The sequence below is a fragment of the Notolepis coatsorum genome (genome assembly GCF_963971535.1).
Source record: "Notolepis coatsorum genome assembly, chromosome: 3".
NCBI classification, from domain to species: Eukaryota; Metazoa; Chordata; class Actinopteri; order Aulopiformes; family Paralepididae; genus Notolepis; species Notolepis coatsorum.
The window spans coordinates 9785940-9802500 of NC_140167.1; the positions used below are offsets into that span (position 1 = coordinate 9785940).

Below are 16561 nucleotides of genomic sequence, written 5' to 3' on the forward strand. Positions count from 1 at the left end.
CGTTAGTGACACCCACCCTCTTACCAGCACATTAGTGACACCCCAACACCCACCCTCTTACCAGCACGTTAGTGACACCCCAACGCCCACCTTCTTACCAGCACGTTAGTGACACCCCAACACCCACCCTCTTACCAGCACGTTAGTGACACCCCAACACCCACCCTCTTACCAGCACGCGCAGCGAGGAGGAGCTGATGTGCCGGTTGATCTCCTCCACCCACTGGTGGCAGATGGGGCTGGGGGAGATGATGAGGGTGGCGCCGGTGGACACGGGCGTCATGGCGACCAGGCAGTGGGGGCAGTAGAAGGGCGTGGTGTACTGACTCTCCTCCTTGTAGTTGACACAGTCGGCGTGTTGCCACAGCCGGCAGTTGAGGCACTGGACGCGCGCCTTGTAGTCGACGAGGCCCAGCTCGCCGCAGATGCACTCGAAGCGGTAGTCCGGCGTGTCGTCGAACCACGGGATTGTCGGGGTCGTCGGGGTCTCGCGCTGCGGGACGTCGGGGGGCGGCGCTCGCTCCCCTTCCGCCGGCGGATCCTCCGTGCCGTCCACAACCCGAGTCTCCGACTTCAGGGTAGCTAAGATTTAAGATGAGATGTTCTATGATGAAACTATTAGTGTATAATAATATATAATAATGCAGGACCTGCTCAGAGGTTAGTGATGCACCGATGTGAAAATTGTGGCCGATACGATGACCGATATTAATATTGCTGTTCTGGCCGATACCGATATTTACCGATGTCGATATCTCTGTATAGAAAACACTTTTTTATGATAATCAAATAAAGAGCAATTTTCCAACAGGCATTTTTATTTTTTTTTACTTTTGTAACTTATTTTCAGAAATGACTGATATTTTGAAACTATTTAAGGCCAAAACATGTAAAAAAGAATAAAAAAAGATTAAAAAAAAAAGAAAAATTATTATAATTATTATTTTTATATATCGGCCCTATCTTGATATCGGACCGATACCGATGTGTAAAAAAACGGCCATCGACCGATATTATATCGTGCATCACTAGAAACTATCATGTATCTGTCTACATTATGTAACAAGTTCCAATTTAAGACCTTTTTAATATACAACTTGGGAGAAAAATCGAATACCAATTTCACGACCATACTAGCAAAAAGAAGAAAAAAAACATAATAGCGACACTGAACTGGCGGCTGCACTTGCCAATTAAAATTCTCACTCGATCCATACAAGCTCTCGCCAGAGACGCACCAAGCTCCCAGTACTCCCGCAAAAAAAAAAAAAAACTCCAATACAAAAACATTTCATTATATTTAAAGGAAAACTCCAACATTTTGGGAAATTAGCTTATTTGCCATCTACCCTGGAGTTAGACAAGAAGATACATACCTTTTTTCTTCTCTGTGCATGCAGTAGGAGTAGGAAGACGCGCACCGTTAGCCTAGCTTAGCGTCAGTCACTGGAAGTAGGTTCCTCCATTAGCCTAGTTCTCAACGTCTTCCTACTCCTACTGCATGCACAGAGAAGAAAAAGGTATGTATCTTCTTGTCTAACTCCAGGGTAGATGGCAAATAAGCTAATTTCCCAAAATGTTGGAGTTTTCCTTTAATATTATTTCATCTCCCGACAGCCGGGTTGCCCCGGTTTTTAATACCCCCGCAGACTTACTGTCCCGGGGCGTCCTCGATGTCTCTTTGTCGTCCTCGCCCGGGGGGTCCGTCGTCGTAGAAACGGGGGGTACATGCTGCGAGGTGCCTAGTGTGTCCTCCCCTAGGTCCGGCGTCTCTTCGAGTCTTTCGGCCTGTCCGCCCTCCGTCTCCCCGTCCTCCCGTGGACTGTAGTCGTGTGCAGAACTCTGGCTGTCCTCTGTAGGAAAAGTCTCTCGTTTGTCTTCAGTCTCCGCCGTCTCCACCGTCTCCTTGGCCCGCCTCCCAGACGTCCTCCTGGGTGTGCCGCTCTCTTTGTTCTTGGAATTCTGACACAAAGGGAAATAAGATCCGTTTTGATTGATACAACGATAAACTAACATGTAACAAAACAAAGCAGGGTTGAGGTCAATTCAGTTTCAATTCAGCAAATTCAAATTCAATCTTTAAGCATGAAAAGGGGGTACTATACATCCTACTGACAATGAGAATGTATGTCATTTATATTTATATTTTTATATTTAATTCTTTTGTATTCAGATCTCATTTTATTGCCTATATTTATGTCTTTGTACTATTACCCTGCCCATACCTGTACCTCCCCTCCCCCCTCCCCCATGCTGCTATGATGCCCGAATTTCCCCAAGGCGATCGATAAAGGAATATCTTATCTTATCAGAAAGCAAGGAAACAACTATTTTCATTTAAATGTTGAATTGATTGAATTGAGCGTGAATGGATCCCAACCCCCGGCCCCCTGACACCATCCAGCCTAATTGAAATCGATATCGAATGGGTTAATAATCGGTGTGCGTCAGACACCCAGACGGCCCGGACGACACGAGGGTCCTGTTCACTCACAGGCTTGACTGGCGTCCCCGTCGGCGTCGTCGTCGTCGTCTTCTTGGTCTCTTTGTAGTTCTTCCCCAGCTTGAAGGAGCCGGCGATCCCGCGACCTTTGACCCGGCAGACCAGGCCCTCGTCCATCAGCTTGACCAGGGTCTTCCTGAAGCGGTTCTTCAGCAGGTCGTAGTGAAACGTGCTGTGGATGTAGCCCAAGATGGCCTTGACCGACGCCCCCTTCCCAGACCGCATCTCCTTTAGCGCAGTGAGCAGCATGACGCGCACGGCTGCGCGAGGACGTTAAACATGAAGAGTTATGTAATAATCATAATAATAATAATAATAATTAGGGATGTTCGATATTGGCTTTTTTTTACCGATATCCGATATACCGATATTGTCCAACTCTTAATTTCCGATACCGATATCAAACGATACCGATATATGCGGGGTTTCCCCCCCCCAAAAAAAACGGAATAATTTCATTACATAACATTACATATCTCTTGTCGTGGAATTAACACAAGATTATGCATACTTTTGACAATAAATAAAATTAGAATTTGTTCTTACTTGCTTGCCTGGGTAAATAAAGGTTAAAGAAATGTAAAGAAATATATATATATATATATATATATATATTTTTTTTAAACCGATACCGATAATTTCCAATATTACATTTTAATGCCAATATCGGCCGATAATATCAGTAGGCCGATAATATTGGACATCCCTAATAATAATCATAATAATATATGACTACTACCATACTGTCTTTATACCTGTATCACTGTACCTATTAATATTACAACTCTGTACATACATCTGATTAGCACTACACTCCTAGTAGTACTAAGTTTATATATTTTATACCCAGTTTGGTCACCTGTACATTACTATTGCACTTTACTGCAGCAGTGCAATAAAATAGATCTCATTTACAGTGCAATAATCATAAGAATAGACATAATATTGGCATAAAATAGACAGAATAAAATAGTGCAATAGTGCAGTGCAATAGAATAGCTTTCATTTCCAGTACAATAATCATAGTGTGGCTGTATTGAGTCTAAGTGGCAATGTATTTAAAGGATGAAGAGGTACGTTTGTAAAAGCTTTATAAAAAGGTCACAATTCCACTCAAATAACTTCTGAGCAGACAAAAGCTAAAACAAGTGGTAAGGGACTTACCTGGGTAAGATGTTTTCACTTTAGGTCGAGCCTCCGACTTGCAGTGGAGGACTTCCTCCTCCCTTTCCAGTGGCACAGGTGGTATGAAATAATTCACAGATTGTCCCTTTAAAACAACACAGGGCGAGCGCTCCCATTAGTTGGTTTCAAAACAAACATCTCGGGGCTTTAAATAAAAGGTTTGAATAAACTGGCGATCACCCTGGAAGGAAGGAGAACTACCAACAATGCCCTCCCTCCCCCAATGCCTAGACACTCAAACACCACCCCTTTTGTAAGAGCAGGACAGCTCCCAGCAAAGCCATCTGCAAGAGTAGAAGCAACCCTCCTGGACACTGCCCGGGACTGGAGGATGCAGGTTGACTTAGACCAGAAACTCATCTTTCCACCCGAGATCATTACAACTAACCTCAGACCGGACCTGGTCTTGTGGTCAACCTCCCAGAAGTCGGTATTCATTGTGGAACTAAAAGCAGAGGGGGGCACACCTGGGATGCCAGGGCCCTCATTCATCAACGTGGACGTAGAACTTGACCTACTTCCACACGTAAGCACGGAATGTAGAACTAGCGTACGCACAGGGAAGTCGGCATTCATCACACGTGCGTACGCAGGCTCTATGGTCCTCCGTGTTGATGAATACCACTTTGTTCTACCGTCAATGCTCGTGCATGATTATCCATATATGGTCATGAAAATGAGGAAACACCCCCCATGGGATGTGAAATAATGGACGGACCTGAGCGGAACCCTGAGAAACTCCACGAAGATTGTTCACTGCTGTCGAACCAAGAAGACACTATCGCGTATTGTGGGATAAATAAAAGGCGGACTCGTAAACGGTGATGTCAGATATCAACGGCTCCCTAAGACCATTGCTGCAATTCTGCCTGGACAGCTCAAAATACTAATAAAGACCGTTCATTGACCACTGTTTGGCGTTGGTTGTGTGTCATTATAACCGTGCTGTAATATGAATGCCTTTATTAGTTGTGTTCGATTGGCTATATGATTTTTAGATGCATCTATTTTGTTGTCGGCTAATAAAGACCGCGCTGGAATATGACTGCCTTTTCCCGTGTTGTTTGATTAATACCCCAGGGATTAAAGTTCTCCTCAATTTTATTCCAAATCGCGATGGATCTCCCGTCAATTTTCTACCTGCTGCATATGATTTCTAGAGGCATACTACAATCTATTTTGATGTCAGTATTGGGTAGCCTATATAAACAATATAATACGAGAGCATATACAAGAACAATGAATCTCACTGCATGTATGATAGCCTGCCTTTCAATACATGAACTTGAATTCCATCATGTTTGTGTGCGGGACTCACAAGGCTGTTGTCACAATGGGTGGTACCGGTGTACAGTAATAATAACAGTCCACACAATATCACGATCCATGCCATAGCCTATGTTCTATTAGGACATGATCTGTGACGACAAATGTTCTAGAATGTTTGATTAAGATATCATACTCTGACAGCATGCCTATGAGCAACAAAAACGCGAACTTGAATCCCATCATATACATAGTCTGTCCACTATAGTGTCATTGCAATGCGTTTTCTATTCTTTCTTATACAGTAAAAAGGGGGAAGAACACTATATTCATATGACTTGTATTCTGCTTACAGCTTCGAAGTTCCACTTGTTTCGTTTAACGTAAAGCCTTTTAAATATAATCAAAACGTTCCCGTGTTTCTGCGGTCTGCGCAGAATAATAACGAGTTGAGCTTTATGATTTATGATGAATTGAAAATGGGGGACCCTGATGTAAACAAGACGAAAGTTGGTCTGCATCCCCAATTAACAATTGTATGTACTGAGCTGTACTGTACTGTACCCATTCTGCAATCTGTTAATAAACTTTTCAATCAATCAATCAATCAAGCTACGCGGAGCGCAGTCAGTCAGTAGCCTACACCCCGTATATTCCGATAACGCTATATAAACCATGCTGCATTCATTCTGAGAGAAAGATCTATTATTCCAAATGCTATTTATAGGGTTTTGACCATAATTACACTACTGTTGCTATTTTACAATGAACTATAATGAACTACGGTTCGTACAGAACGTGCCAGTGTTATTATGCACAGAAGCTCATTTCCTTGTTGTAATAATATATTCTACCACTGGGCGCTAGGTACGCCAGGTCTGAACTGTGCGTAGATGTAAGCACGAAGTCAAGTTCAAGTTGAAATTGATGAATCCCACTCTTTGCTTAGAAATGATCGTACGCACAGGGTAAGCACAGATCTGTGCGTAGAACACGTTGATGAATGAGGGCCCAGGTATTGCCGTTGAGCCCTTCGGAGGTGTCATGGGCCTGTCAACGAAACACCAATGAAGGAGGGTGCCCACCTGAAGACCCCAGTGAAGCTTTTACCACTACCCCATTCACTACCAAGTGCTGATTATCTAAGGGATTGTACTATCTAGTCCTATAAGCTCAACTAATAATGTGCCTTCTGCAGAAGAATTATCTGTCCGTTGTTTAAAAGGTGCACGCTGTAAGATTTCAATCACGTCCAATTATGTGGAATAAGCACTTATTTTAATAATTTAGTCTAGAAATGCTGTCAGAAACATATTTTAGGTTCAACTTTAGGTAGAAAAGAGAACGTTTACGAGCGAGCGTGCCATTTTGTACACACGTGTTTCACATGAGCCCACAAAGTCAAGAACCGCGCATTGCAATGAGCTTTTTTCCGCGTGACATCACAAACGACGCATTTAAAGGCACGGTTTCTGAACACGGACTGGCTTGTCTTATTTCACAGTTTGAGTGTTGAGTGCAGGCCCGTCAGAGGACCAAACGTATGTACACAAGCACAGAAAAGGTGTGTTTCTCCCACAACATGGGACCTTAAACGCATCGGTCTCTGTTAGGGATGTTTGATATTGGCTTTTTTACCAATATCCGATATACCGATATTGTCCAACTCTTAATTACCGATACCGATATATGCATGGTTCCCCCCCCCCCCCCCCCAAAAAACGGAATTATTTCAGGTAATTAACATTACATATCTCTTGTCGTGGAATTAACACAACATTATGCATACTTTTGACAATAAATCAAATAAGAATTTGTTCTTACTTGCTTGCCTGGGTAAATAAAGGTTAAATAAAAAGAATAAAATTTAAAAAAGTTTTTCAAACCGATACCGACAATTTCCGATATTACATTGTAATGCCAATATCGGTAGGCCGATCATATCGGACATCCCTAGTCTCCGTTGGTCCTCACCACGGGCATGGTGAGCGGCGCCTGCTTCAGGTCCAGGCGGGGGTGGAACAGGATGAGAGCCAGAACCTCCACTGTTTTCCCAAGACCCATCTCATCAGCCAGGATGCCACCGGGCCGCTGCACGCCGGCCAACGGGAACTCCCGGATCAGACTGACGGAAGAGACACCGCCAGGTCAAGGTCAAGGTCAAGTTTATTAGCATGTCCCAAACTGGGCAATTAATGTTACAGCAGATAAATAGGAGCTCCAAAAAAAACACAGCAAACATACATAACAAGAAGAACACAGACAGACATGTACAGTACATGGTCGCAGGATCAGATCATAACAGTCAAACAAGCAACCACAACCATCCCCCCGCCCACCCACCCACCCACCTCAAAGCCGCCCTCTCCTGCCCCCTTCATTGATGGCATGAATGAAGGTAGGTATAGGTCGGGGATACATTCAAAAGCACGATACAAGATAATAACCATTCAACCGTAGAACAAACGCAATAGACCTTTTTCCACAACGTAAATTTTTGACATGTCGTAATGGGGGGGGGAAACTCAGTTGTAACCGTCTGTAGTGTGGTAGTGAAAGGGTTAATATTGTGGGCTTGGACTTCTGCCAGCAGCTGGAGAACTAACGGCTACAGAACCAGCTAAATCTGCACGAACTATTACAACGTGTATCAGGCCAGTTAGGGTACCTTGTGTAATACTGCACCTTGTGTATACGGTTTACTTTTACTCATAGTATATATATTATATTATATATAATTTTGTGCTACTTGCTGTGGGGCACTTAGGGCTGTGGTCCATGTGTGAAGGGTGCTATATAGATAGTTATTATTTATTATTATTATAAAAATAATTATGCATTGAAATGTCTAAGTCTCGACGACATTGAAAATTAGGGTGACCTCAATTGTCCTTTTCGAGAATAAAAAGGTTTGAAATATTCAAATTCTTTATTGCCTATATTTATTGTAATGTATAATATAACCAATACAGACCCTCATCTGCACTTTTGTTTACACTATTTACTTTATATTTATAATCAGGGTTAATAATATTGTTTACACTGTTTATTTTTTCTTTATATTTTAAAATTCAGATATATTTTTATTGCCTATATCGTTCTACTATTACCCTGCCCATACTGTACCCCCCCCCCCCCCCCCCCCCCCTCATGCTGCTATGAGGCCCGAATTTCCCCAAGGGGACCAATAAAGGAATATCTTATCTTATCTTATCGGGTGTGTTCCATTTAGGTGTGCCAGCACCAAGGCCCTGTATTGTACCGGTATGGCTCATTGGCTCACTGGCACCCATTATTAATGTGATAGTTACAGCTGAGTTTACCCTGCTATGACACACCAAAGTGTCTGCCGAGAAACAGGTCAGTCTATTATGTAAGAAGAACAAGAGAGCATTAGCCAGCGACTCACCAGCCACTGGAAGGGTTGTAAAACAACTTCGACTTACCAGCCACTGAAAGGGTTGTGAAACAACTTCGACTTACCAGCCACTGGAAGGGTTGTAAAACAACTTCGACTTACCAGCCACTGAAAGGGTTGTAAAACAACTTCGACTTACCAGCCACTGAAAGGGTTGTAAAACAACTTCTTCCCACACAAAGTGATCAGCTCCCTCCACAGGAAGTGCAGCGATTGTTCTGTGAGGAGGTTAATAATACGTCAATATCACATACCAATATGAAAATGGAATATCAATTCCTGCATTAAATACATATTATATATACAAATATAAACACATAATACTATATCAGGATTCCCACAGACATTGCAGAATGAACTTTCAAGGACTTAAGTATTTTTCCAAGTACTATTTTTCATTTTAAAAGGGCATTTAAAAGGATAGAATTCACTTTTAAATGCTGTTTTTATAGAAAAAGATTTTGTTAAAAAATCAAGCACTTTAAGCACTTCAAGGACCTTGTGCGAACCCTGCTATATATACCATATATATATACAGTATTTATTCTTACCGTATATCTATCCACATCGGTCTGTACATACCTACATATAATCCTTTTTACATATCTGTAGATACTATCTATATCTGTACATATCCCTTACCTACTCTTACTAGTTACGCTGCTGGCCAGTGCAACTTACTAAGTGTATTTATACCTGCATCACTGTACATATTAATACTATATTAATTAACTACTCTGTACATACATCTGATTAGCACTATTACTCAGTAGTACTAATTTATATATTCTATACCCAGTTTAAATCACTATATGTATGTATATTACTATTGCACTTTACTGTTACATTTGCCCTCTGGTTGGATGCCAAACCTCTTTTTCGTTGTACTTGCCGTATGACAATACATTTGAATCCAATATAATCTAATGTAATATTCATGAATTTCATGCACACAGTATGTAACCGAGCTAACTGCATTAAACTGCTTTAAATTGGCACATTTTGCCCCCAATAAATGGAATGACCCATACACCATGAAACCCAATTTGATTGTTGAAGTACGCAAGTGCCTGGACAACTATTACAGGTTTTACGGTAACCTAGGGCATACAGACCCTCACCTGCACCTTTGATCACACTGCCTACTTGATCAGATGCATATATTCAGAGTTAATTATATTGTTTACACATCATATTTTTACTTTTCTACCGTTCTACTATTACCCTGCCCATACTGTACCTCCCCTCCCCCCCTTCCCCACGCTGCTATGATGCGTGAATTTCCGCAACGGGATCAATAAAGAAAGAAATATCTTATCTTACCTTTGGGAGAACTGTCCTTGTAATTCTCTCTGCCCAGCATCCAGTTGACAGCCTGGCTCTGATAGGGCCTGAGGACGGGTATCAGAGCCTTGTGCTGCAGGTCATAAGTCACCACCTCCGGGCTCTGCCTCATGTGCAGGTGTCTGACGTAGTCGTAGAGCTCCTCCACGTTCTGCCTCTCCAGGTCCGTGTCACACTCATCACCCTCCCCCGCCGTTCTCCACCACCACCTCTGCAGAGAAGACACAGGGGAACAGAGAGCGGGTTACACACCGAGGTTAATGAGAAAGGTGCAAAATGTTACTCCCATCCCTGCTCTCCCCTCAAAACGACGCCACTCATCGGCAGTGACGCAACAATAATATATCGGCAGACAGTATTTATTACAGATGATATTTCGGCTGATTGTAGAATTGTCATTTTTCTTCACCTTTATACAGTTAAAGAGTTTTGCTTAATGCACGTGTCAAGTTAACAAATGAATAACAAAATGAAAAAATAAATTATTACAGCTAATTTCTCCTTCATTGAAGAATTTGTCTATTTGTTTCTATGAGTGTTGACACACACACACAACACAGCCACACACGCACACACATGATGTAGGATATTGGATATCGGCCTCATTAAGCTAGCCTAGCTTTAAAACTCTGGGAGAGATGCTTTTGGCCAACAGCTAGGCTAGTTGGTCCGTATCCACTTCCATTCATTTGTGCTAAGCTAGGCTAGCTTGCAGCCGGATAGCTTTCTACTGAACGCACAGAGAGGAAATTTTTATCCATCTTCTTGTCCATATCACAGAGGACTAGGGCTGTCTTAAATACTTCGAAGCTTCGTTCGATGGGCATGGGATTTGAATATGAAAATAAAATTCGATTATAAAAAAAAATAAATAAAAAAAAATCTTTTTGCTAAATCAACTCTGCCTCTCTTTGTTAACTACAACAAGCAATGCTGTTTGTTATTTAAGATGAGGTCGGACTCGGCACTGACAGATTTGTGTTCATTGTGCTGCTTTTATAAAGCCTCAAATGACGGCTTACAATATTTCATGAAAGCAAAGTGTTTTGTTTGTCTAAGATTTAAAAAGGTTTAAACTTTACAGCACTGACAAAGTTGACCAAAGTGCTGTACAAGTCCTGCAACATATAAAAAAAATAAATAAAAAAGAATTATAATTATTTACTTTCTTTTTTTCGAAGCTTCAAATTAAAATAAAATCTCGGCCCCGAAGCTTCGAATTCCAAAAAAAAATCGAAGGTCAGCCATACAGAGGACCTGACATGGTCAACTGAACTCACATAGACACTGTGGTAAAAAAGGCGAAACAGCGCCTCTACCACTCCTTCTATTCCGGGGCTGTAGAGAGCATTCTGACTGGGAACATCACTGCCTGGTTTGGAAACAGGAAACAGCACGGCCCAGGATAGGAAGGCCCTACAGAGAGTGGTGCGCTCAGCAGAATGGACTACAGGTATTGCACTACCACCCCATGCAGGACTTATACAATAGGAGGTGCAAATCCAGAGCCTGCAGAATAATGAAGGACCCTCACCACCCCAACAACAGCCTGTTCAAGCTGCTGCGGTCAGGCAATCGCCTCCGTATACACGCAACAAGAACAGAGAGACTAAGGCTCAGCTTCTTCCCTCAGGCCATCAGAACAATGAACAACTCTCCACACACAAGCACACATGAACACACACATACACACACAACAAAACATTCTGCACACACACACACACACACACACACACACACAACGCACCACATGTCACTTTAAACACACAAGAAAAGGACACTTTAAAGGAAGGAAAAAGGACACTTTAAGAAAAGAACTTGTTGCGATTGTTGCATAGTATAGTTAGTAACAGCAAGTATAGCATAGGGACATAGAAGAGAAATTGCACATTGTATAGGAGTGTACATAGGATCCAGTGCCTTTAAGCGATTTATTAACATGTCTATTTAGCATGTGTATTCTAGTTATCTTATTATTATTACTACTATTACTATTGTTTTATTGCACAATCGTAGCGGGCATGGCCAACCGCATTTCACTGTATGCCCTGGTATGTATGTGCTGAATAAACTCTTGAATCTTGACCCTGGAGAAGACTGTAAGCACATTTCCACATGCTGGCGTGTTCCTTTAACAAAGTAGAAATGAAGGCACTTACCAGGGATAATAAAGTCATAGAAATACTCCATCAACTTCTGCATCAGTTGATTCGCTTTCTTGATCCTGGAATAGCCTTCACTCAGGAGCTCCGGTGTTGCCAGGCCAGACTCCAGTAGGTATATCCCCACCTGCGACAGGAAGCCAAGACATTACGTTTGCAGAACAACCCGCCACTTTTCTATAAAACACAGTTGACGCTCAGCTAATAGATATTGATTTGGGGCTACTTCGTCAACGGCTACATTTATTGTCATAAATGTCATGATATTATCTGTATGACCCCAGTTCATGTCCACCCACCCACCCACCCTCCTAATGTACAGTTTCCTCCCCCTCGTATGTATATACGGTAGTTTGTTAGGATCTCTGTTTATTAACAGTACTGTATATTTGCATATCTTGTATGTCACAAATGTAACAGTACTGTATGTCATGTATGTCAGAAATGTCATGATATATAATCTGTATGTTGCGTATGTCATAAATGTCATGATGAATTGAAAATGGGGGGGACCCTGATGTAAACAAGACGAAAGTCTTTCTCTGGTCTGCATCCCCTTAACAACTGTGTGTATTCAGCCGCCGTACTGTATTGTACCCATTCGGCAATCAATCAATCAATCTACCTGAGATTGATCATTATACATGCCTTGATTGACTCTTCCGTTGCGTGGTGGTGGTGACACAGCTGCACGACGCTCTTCTTCTGCAACCAGTCCAGATCCTCCAGGGAGATTCTACCGCAGCTACACTCCACCGTGTGCGACTCGTCGCCACGCTTCCCCTCCTCCTCCGACCCCGACGCCTCGGCGTCTCGGCTGGGTTTGAAAGTAAGGCATAATTGATCATCGCCGCGGACTCTGTGGAGGGTGAAAGCTCTCTGTTCACAGTCGGAGGAGGAGGAGGAGACCCAGAGCGCCGGTCGGACGTCGAGCTCCCCTATCAGCGCTTTCCAGGCGCGACCGAACTGGGAGACGGGCACGACGGTGAGCGCCAGGGATGCCGATGAGGGCGCCAGGGATGCTGAGGTCGAGGTGGTACCTCCTGGGACCTCCTCCCCTCGCTCCGAGAAGAAGGGGGCGGAACTGGAGCGGCTCGTCGTATCCATGTCCTCCTCCTCGCCGGTCGAGAGGAGGGACCGGCGGCGCACGGGAGTTTGGTTACTGGGAGGAGGAAAGGAACAGGTTGGGGGGGCCTGGTGGTGGTGGTCTCCTTCCCCCTCCTCATCGACAGCCTCGTTCCTCCTGTCCTCGAACATGTTCCAGTTCAACTTCTTCTTGGCCTCCTCGTCCACCTTGACCGGTGGAGCTTTCTTCCTGCGGCTACTCATCTTGAGATATTACTACAAAAGCAGAATTTCACCAGTCAGTTCAGTAATAGCGAGGTTATATAGAGTGTATCAGTGGGGTTCAGTCGTGAGGGACGTTACATGAATGAATGAAAACGTTATTTAATGCAGAATGGGTACAATACAGTACGGCTCAATACACAATTGTTAAAGGGATGCAGACCAGAGAAAGACTTTCGTCTTGTTTACATCAGGGTCCCCCATTTTCAATTCATAATGGTACAACGGTTGCAAGCATATACGTTATAACTCTTATTTAGCTACAAACTTATACCACTAGACCTGGAGAGTCGACGCTCCTGTTTGGCAAATATGTACCAACATATTCCTGCAGCAGCAATTTGGCCATCAAATAACAGTTAAAAACACTTTCAGACTGGTGCTTTATTATTCTCTCGGATGTTACCACCAAAAAGCAATAGCAAAAAAAACATATATATTTACTTATTCTGTGCCTCCCGAAGAGATGCTTTGCCTCCTATCACTGCAGCAACAATGCCAGTCAAAGCATGTTGGATTTCAGCTCCACAGACTTATTAATTTTTCGCGTCCACTGTGTTGATGTTCGCCATTTTTAAATACCGGAAGTGAGGTAGCAGCGCTGCGTTATTTTTTTTCCTAGCCGCATTTCTGGCAGACACTCTCTGATTGGCCACTGACTGACGCTCTCTGATTGGCCACTGACATGTTTGCTCAATCGCGTGACGAGCTGTGTCTTTGCCCATTTCCGCGTCGAACAGCCTGCAAACTACCTGGCGTTCTATCGCCATGCTCTAAGTCTAAGACAAACCAACTTCGAAAGAGTGCCTAAGCTTAACCAGTATAGAAACAGGCGTCGGCCAATCAGAGAGCGTCTCCGAGAAATGCGGCTACGGAAAGAAATAACGCAGCAGCGCTCGCCCAAGGACAACATGCATGCAGTACCGCATCACAGACACGGGGTGGCGCCAAAGCGACCCCATTTTAATTTATACTGCAGCAGTGCATCAAATCTCCTCGCAGTAAGAATAATATAATATCAGTTTTAGAAGTTTTGAACAGGCTCTCTCACCTTTAATTTCACGAATGCAACATTTCTCAAGATGTGATTGTATTGCTCATCGGCCCTCCATCATCAGCCTTATTCTTCTAAATTGGATGATAAATCATTGACCCTGTCCCTGTCAAAAAATAGATAGAGATCTATAGAACGTAGAAATAAATAGCTAATGTGAGAATTCTGCTTTTTATTTTTTATTTTTTTTTATTAGTATTCATTAACATCAAGACCACTGCAGTCAATGTGACCCGTTTTCAAGATGCAGTGATGAAGAGCTAAGAAGGGGGACACCTTATGATCAGCATCAAGGAGAGAGAGAGAGAGAGAGAGAGAGAGAGAGAGAGAGAGAGAGAGAGAGAGAGAGAGAGAGAGAGAGAGAGAGAGAGAGAGAGAGAGAGAGAGAGAGAGAGAGAGAGAGAGACTCGCTGTTTTGGCGCCAGAAGCTGGAGTCCAGTCGGTGTGTTTCAGAAGAAGAGGAGGAGGTTTATGTTCCGAATTGCCCGGTGCTGCATCTGGTAGGTGAAGAATACCAATCTGTGATTTGGTGCTTTGCAGATATATAGACTGGAACTTAAATGTTTTCTAGGCACTTGCCTATATAGGCGAACCTTTATTCCGTAGTAGCTTAAATAAGGTAAGCTATACACCTTTTAATCAGATTGTGTGTGTGTGTAATTTATGTGTATACTTCCGACCTTTATAAACGATCATTACTGCAGTTACGATTAATAAACCGTAAAATTAACCAGATGTTTTATAGGCTATGGTGGTGGTGATGATGTGATTCATCATCACTGTCGTAAAGTTTGAAGTGACTCTCTCAGAAGGATCACCTTGAGAAAACGCAGTTCTACTTGGGGAGCGCTGTCCAGGGTGCTGAAACTAACAAGCCGTGTGTAAAGGGGATGCATACCGTACCATCACATAGACATTATATTAGTCCCAACGACCGAGCTTTCACCATCTCTGAAGATTCTCGGACTTTGATCATTCTTAATATGTCGTTATTTTACCGAGTGCTGTCTTCACCCTCCTTGAGGCATGTTTTTGGAATATCCTTATAGCTGTTTTCCCCTCTGAATTGGACACACTAGTAGTGTGCAGCCTTTTTGACCGAATCAAGAATAAAGGACATAGTAGTAGCACCACTACTTTTGTGGGCAAGATGTAACCATATTTATTTTCTTTATTGATATTAAAGTGAATCTATAACCTGCAACAAACAAAATCGAGTGTATATATACAATGTAAAGCTGTAGAACTCTTATGAAGAACATGGAATTAATTTGTGTCTCTCCTCCTGCAGGAGATCGACTGAAGGAAGGAGGATGGCTGAGTTGATTGTCGTCGTCTGACACACACACACACACACACGCACGCACACACACACACACACACACGTATGGATACAGGGTCCTCCGTCATGGCCGAGCAGACGTGATTCTATACAGTCGAGAGACCGCGGTCGGTGTGGGGCGACAGGCGCTGTGTGGAATATGATTCACCTGACCCCGATAAGCGCTTTGTATTTCCCCATCTTGCTGTTCGAGGCGTTCCTCTCGCCCGGCGTCAAGCATGTGAGGTCGGCGGTGCCCAGGGCCGCCAGCCGCTCCGTGGCCCGGATGGACGGCGACGTCATCATAGGGGCCCTCTTCTCCGTCCACCACCAGCCCTCGGCGGAGCGGGTGGCGGAGAGGCAGTGCGGGGAGATCCGCGAGCAGTACGGCATCCAGCGGGTGGAGGCCATGTTCCACACCCTGGACCGGATCAACTCCGACCCCGACCTGCTGCCCAACATCACGCTGGGCTGCGAGATCCGCGACTCCTGCTGGCACTCCTCCGTGGCCCTGGAGCAGAGCATCGAGTTCATACGCGACTCGCTCATCTCCATCCGGGACGAGAAGGACGGCTCCAAGTGGTGCATCGAGGGCACGCCGTCCAGCCAGCCGCCGTCGTCCAAGAAGCCCATCGCCGGGGTCATCGGGCCCGGCTCCAGCTCGGTGGCCATACAGGTCCAGAACCTGCTGCAGCTGTTCAACATCCCCCAGATAGCCTACTCGGCCACCAGCATCGACCTGAGCGACAAGACGCTGTTCAAGTATTTCCTCAGGGTCGTGCCCACCGACACGCTGCAAGCCCGGGCCCTCCTGGACATCGTCAAGCGCTACAACTGGACCTACGTGTCTGCGGTGCACACAGAGGGTGAGTCGAGAGAGTCGAGAGTCACTTTATTGTCCCATCAGCTGGGAGATTTGTCTTGGGCTTACAACACCCCCACACTGCAGCCACAAACACAT

General features: G+C 44.0%; 2 protein-coding genes across 3 annotated transcripts in view; one reads left to right on the forward strand and one right to left on the reverse strand.

Moving 5' to 3' along the window:
- Positions 1-13793, reverse strand: part of shprh (SNF2 histone linker PHD RING helicase) — a 53184-nt gene extending 39391 nt beyond the window's left edge. Inside the window, exons 1-10 of one of the 2 annotated variants that reach the window (XM_084310030.1) lie at positions 13670-13793; positions 12527-13219; positions 11872-12005; positions 9696-9913; positions 8512-8590; positions 6929-7079; positions 3668-3773; positions 2495-2763; positions 1656-1962; positions 173-582 (exon numbers count right to left, since the gene is read on the reverse strand). In XM_084310030.1, coding sequence (XP_084166156.1) covers positions 173-582; positions 1656-1962; positions 2495-2763; positions 3668-3773; positions 6929-7079; positions 8512-8590; positions 9696-9913; positions 11872-12005; positions 12527-13207 — 2355 coding nt within the window. In that variant the 5' untranslated portion in view covers positions 13208-13219; positions 13670-13793. Of the gene's footprint in view, positions 1-172; positions 583-1655; positions 1963-2494; positions 2764-3667; positions 3774-6928; positions 7080-8511; positions 8591-9695; positions 9928-11871; positions 12006-12526; positions 13220-13669 lie in introns of those variants that run through there. The other variant, XM_084310029.1, reaches the window with a different exon arrangement.
- A 1967-nt stretch (positions 13794-15760) lies between these two features.
- grm1b (glutamate receptor, metabotropic 1b) overlaps positions 15761-16561 on the forward strand; it is a gene marked incomplete at both ends in the record, with an annotated part of 53062 nt that continues 52261 nt past the window's right edge. Inside the window, one exon of the mRNA XM_084310374.1 lies at positions 15761-16466. Coding sequence (XP_084166500.1) covers positions 15761-16466 — 706 coding nt within the window. The remainder of the gene's footprint in view (positions 16467-16561) is intronic.